Source organism: Ceratina calcarata, unplaced genomic scaffold (genome assembly GCF_001652005.2).
Source record: "Ceratina calcarata isolate Rehan_Ccalc_2016 unplaced genomic scaffold, ASM165200v1 scaffold21.2, whole genome shotgun sequence".
Lineage (NCBI taxonomy): Eukaryota > Metazoa > Arthropoda > Insecta > Hymenoptera > Apidae > Ceratina > Ceratina calcarata.
The window spans coordinates 160,582-163,282 of NW_017142677.1; the positions used below are offsets into that span (position 1 = coordinate 160,582).

Below are 2,701 nucleotides of genomic sequence, written 5' to 3' on the forward strand. Positions count from 1 at the left end.
CTTCTTTTTATATTCTCTCTCTCTATTTGTATTATTTTGTAGTAAATTTAACTGCGGTGGGGATAGAAGTTCAGTATTCTATCGAATCACTTGAATTTATAACATTGTCAATCACTCGACGTATACGCGTCCGAGTTCAGGTTCAGAAAACATGCATTATACACCTAAAAAGAGAAAGAAATTCCTTCACGGTTCCTCTTCGTCGGCGAACGTACCCCCCATTCGTTCACACTCCAGATATTTTATATAACTCAATGCTATTACTATATTGGATACATAGATAATGTCGGTTCGTGAGTGGTAGTGTACATATACGAGCATTGCTGTACAACCGCGTGAACCCGTTCTGAATTTGATTGCAGGGCTTGTTTGCGAGGATTACCTTCCGCGAGCCGCTGTTCGTCGGCGGCCCCGGAAACACGACCGGCCTGGAGCGACTTCCGGTGAGGACCGGATTTAAGGGTTGCGTCCGGCATCTGGAAGCCAATGAACACCGTTATCGCTTCCCGCTAGCGCCGCAGGGGGATGCGGCGAACGGTTTCGACGTCGGTGAGTACGACTTACTTTAATTAAACGGCGGGGGTCGACGCCCACGCACTTGCCCGTCGTTCGCCGGTTAACCCGTTCTTTCGCGACCGCCGCAAATGTTTCCCATGTTCGAAATTAGTTTCGCGAATGATATTCCTAAAAAGGAACACCCGGCGAAACACGGATTAAATTAACGAATTAAAACGAGAGAAACGATGACCCGCGTCGCGCTTATTAATTTCGTGTTTCGCCGTAGCTGTTGCCTCTTGATAAATATACATATATTTCCGGGATAAAAAGAATTCTCCAAATTAATCGTCTCTATTATTATTATTATTATTATTATTATTATTATTATTATTCCACGTCGTCGAGGCAGCAAATATCGAGTTCAGTGAGTCGATCTAGTCTGTGCTCCGGCTATGTGAAATCCTATCGGCCATACAAGAATCGTGCTCCTTCGTTCAATCATCACTTAATTGCATTTTTATTGCACACGTGATATGATTTGTTTTTGAACGACTCTTGTGTAAATGAAAATCGGCCATATTTTCCTAACCGGGAGCACCGGAAACTGGCTTGGGGGATCGATTGCCGAATCTTCATTCGACCGGTCTTCAACGAGTTACGTATAATCCCCCGAAGCGTAGCCTCTCCAGAGATAGCTTTTAAGGGCGCTCTCGGTTTCTGTGCGACCGCTCCTTCGTCTGTCCTCTGGACAGAATGCACAATGCATCAAAGAGCCCTGCACGTTCCCGTACAACTATCCATTTTTTGGTCCTCGATTGTCCGCCGGTTTCGGTCCTGGGTCAAAGGTGAAGGAAGGGCGTTGAACGATATCAAAGCAAATCGTCCGTTCCTTCTCTCGATTCACTTCGAGAATCTCCAAACGTCGATCGGTAAAATCGGTTGCCTGTGTTTCTCGGGTTTAGAAACACAGACCGAAGCGTCTCATAGAATTTTTGTAGGACAATGAGTCTTAATTCACGATTAAATTTCTTTACGAGCTTAAACGTGCGAGCCTTCAGAAATAAGAGAGAATTTAAAACTAAAGAGGTGAGCACGTTGGTATATGTAATTAGCTTAGTAAGTAGCACTCGTGGGCTCTGACGTTTCAATTCATCTTCGCCGCTGTTATACTGGAGTGGGTGCGAAAGAGGATTTTATTCGACCGACGATATTAGACGAAACATTAAATGATACATGAATGTACTAAAAGAAATCGCCCTTTATTAAGGAACATAAATCCCGTCTATTAAATTAATTAGCAGTTGTTCGATTCCCGCCGTACCGCGTCACCCCAAAAAATGAATCAACGTGAACGAGACCAATAACGCGAGATAGCAGCATATTAACTCGTTGCGAGACCTGATCCCGGCCACAGCAATAATCACGACGATAAAACACCACGGTACACAATTGGACGTTACAGTGTTATTTCGTTCGGTGACTCGAATTAACCCATTATCATTGAACACAACAGGTGTCACGTGAATTCAGATTGAAAATTCTGCAACGATCATTAGATTGACTGACGACCTCTCCTAAAATTCTGGTCTATCAATCGAATCAAGATTAGATTTTATTGAACCGAAGAACGAACCAGATCTGAAGAGTTGAAAACATTGATTAATATATCGGTAAACAGATTCCCGTTCCCAAATTAACCGGGCTTCGCATTGAACACATAAATGTCCATAACGAGGATAATTATTAATTAATCACTGGCCCGTCGACGAGCTCTCGCGACCCGTCAGAAAACGAGGGGAAAAAAGGGCCAGGCGTTACACGATGACAGGCCGTTCATTTCCCATTGTCGAAGGTATCTCGACACCCGGCGATAATTGATTAACACTTGATAATTAACGATAGCTCCCACGATTAGCTCCGCCTCGGCGCGGCTTGCTCGTGCTCTTCTGTCACGACTTTGATCGGCCAGCTAATTAACCGGCGCGGAGAATGCACTTGCCGCTCAGAAATTTCATTCCAACCCGTTCCGATACCCCCGCTTGCATCTCGCGCGTCAATCGACTAGGCAAGACAGTTAAGGATGTATTGGCTATACAGTCAATCCCAAAAGTTTATGCACTTTAGAAACTCATTTTTTAAAAAGAAATCAGACGTCGGAAGAACAATGCTAATAATAAATAGCTACGTGCTAAAAAGTATAGAA

General features: G+C 44.0%; 1 protein-coding gene across 5 annotated transcripts in view; it reads left to right on the forward strand.

The window, feature by feature from the left end:
• LOC108622188 (EGF like, fibronectin type III and laminin G domains protein pikachurin) overlaps positions 1 to 2,701 on the forward strand; it is a 116,550-nt gene that overhangs the window by 99,901 nt on the left and 13,948 nt on the right. For all 5 annotated transcript variants that reach the window (XM_026811300.1, XM_026811301.1, XM_018019894.2 and 2 more), the window contains one exon: positions 363 to 549. In XM_026811300.1, coding sequence (XP_026667101.1) covers positions 363 to 549 — 187 coding nt within the window. The remainder of the gene's footprint in view (positions 1 to 362; positions 550 to 2,701) is intronic.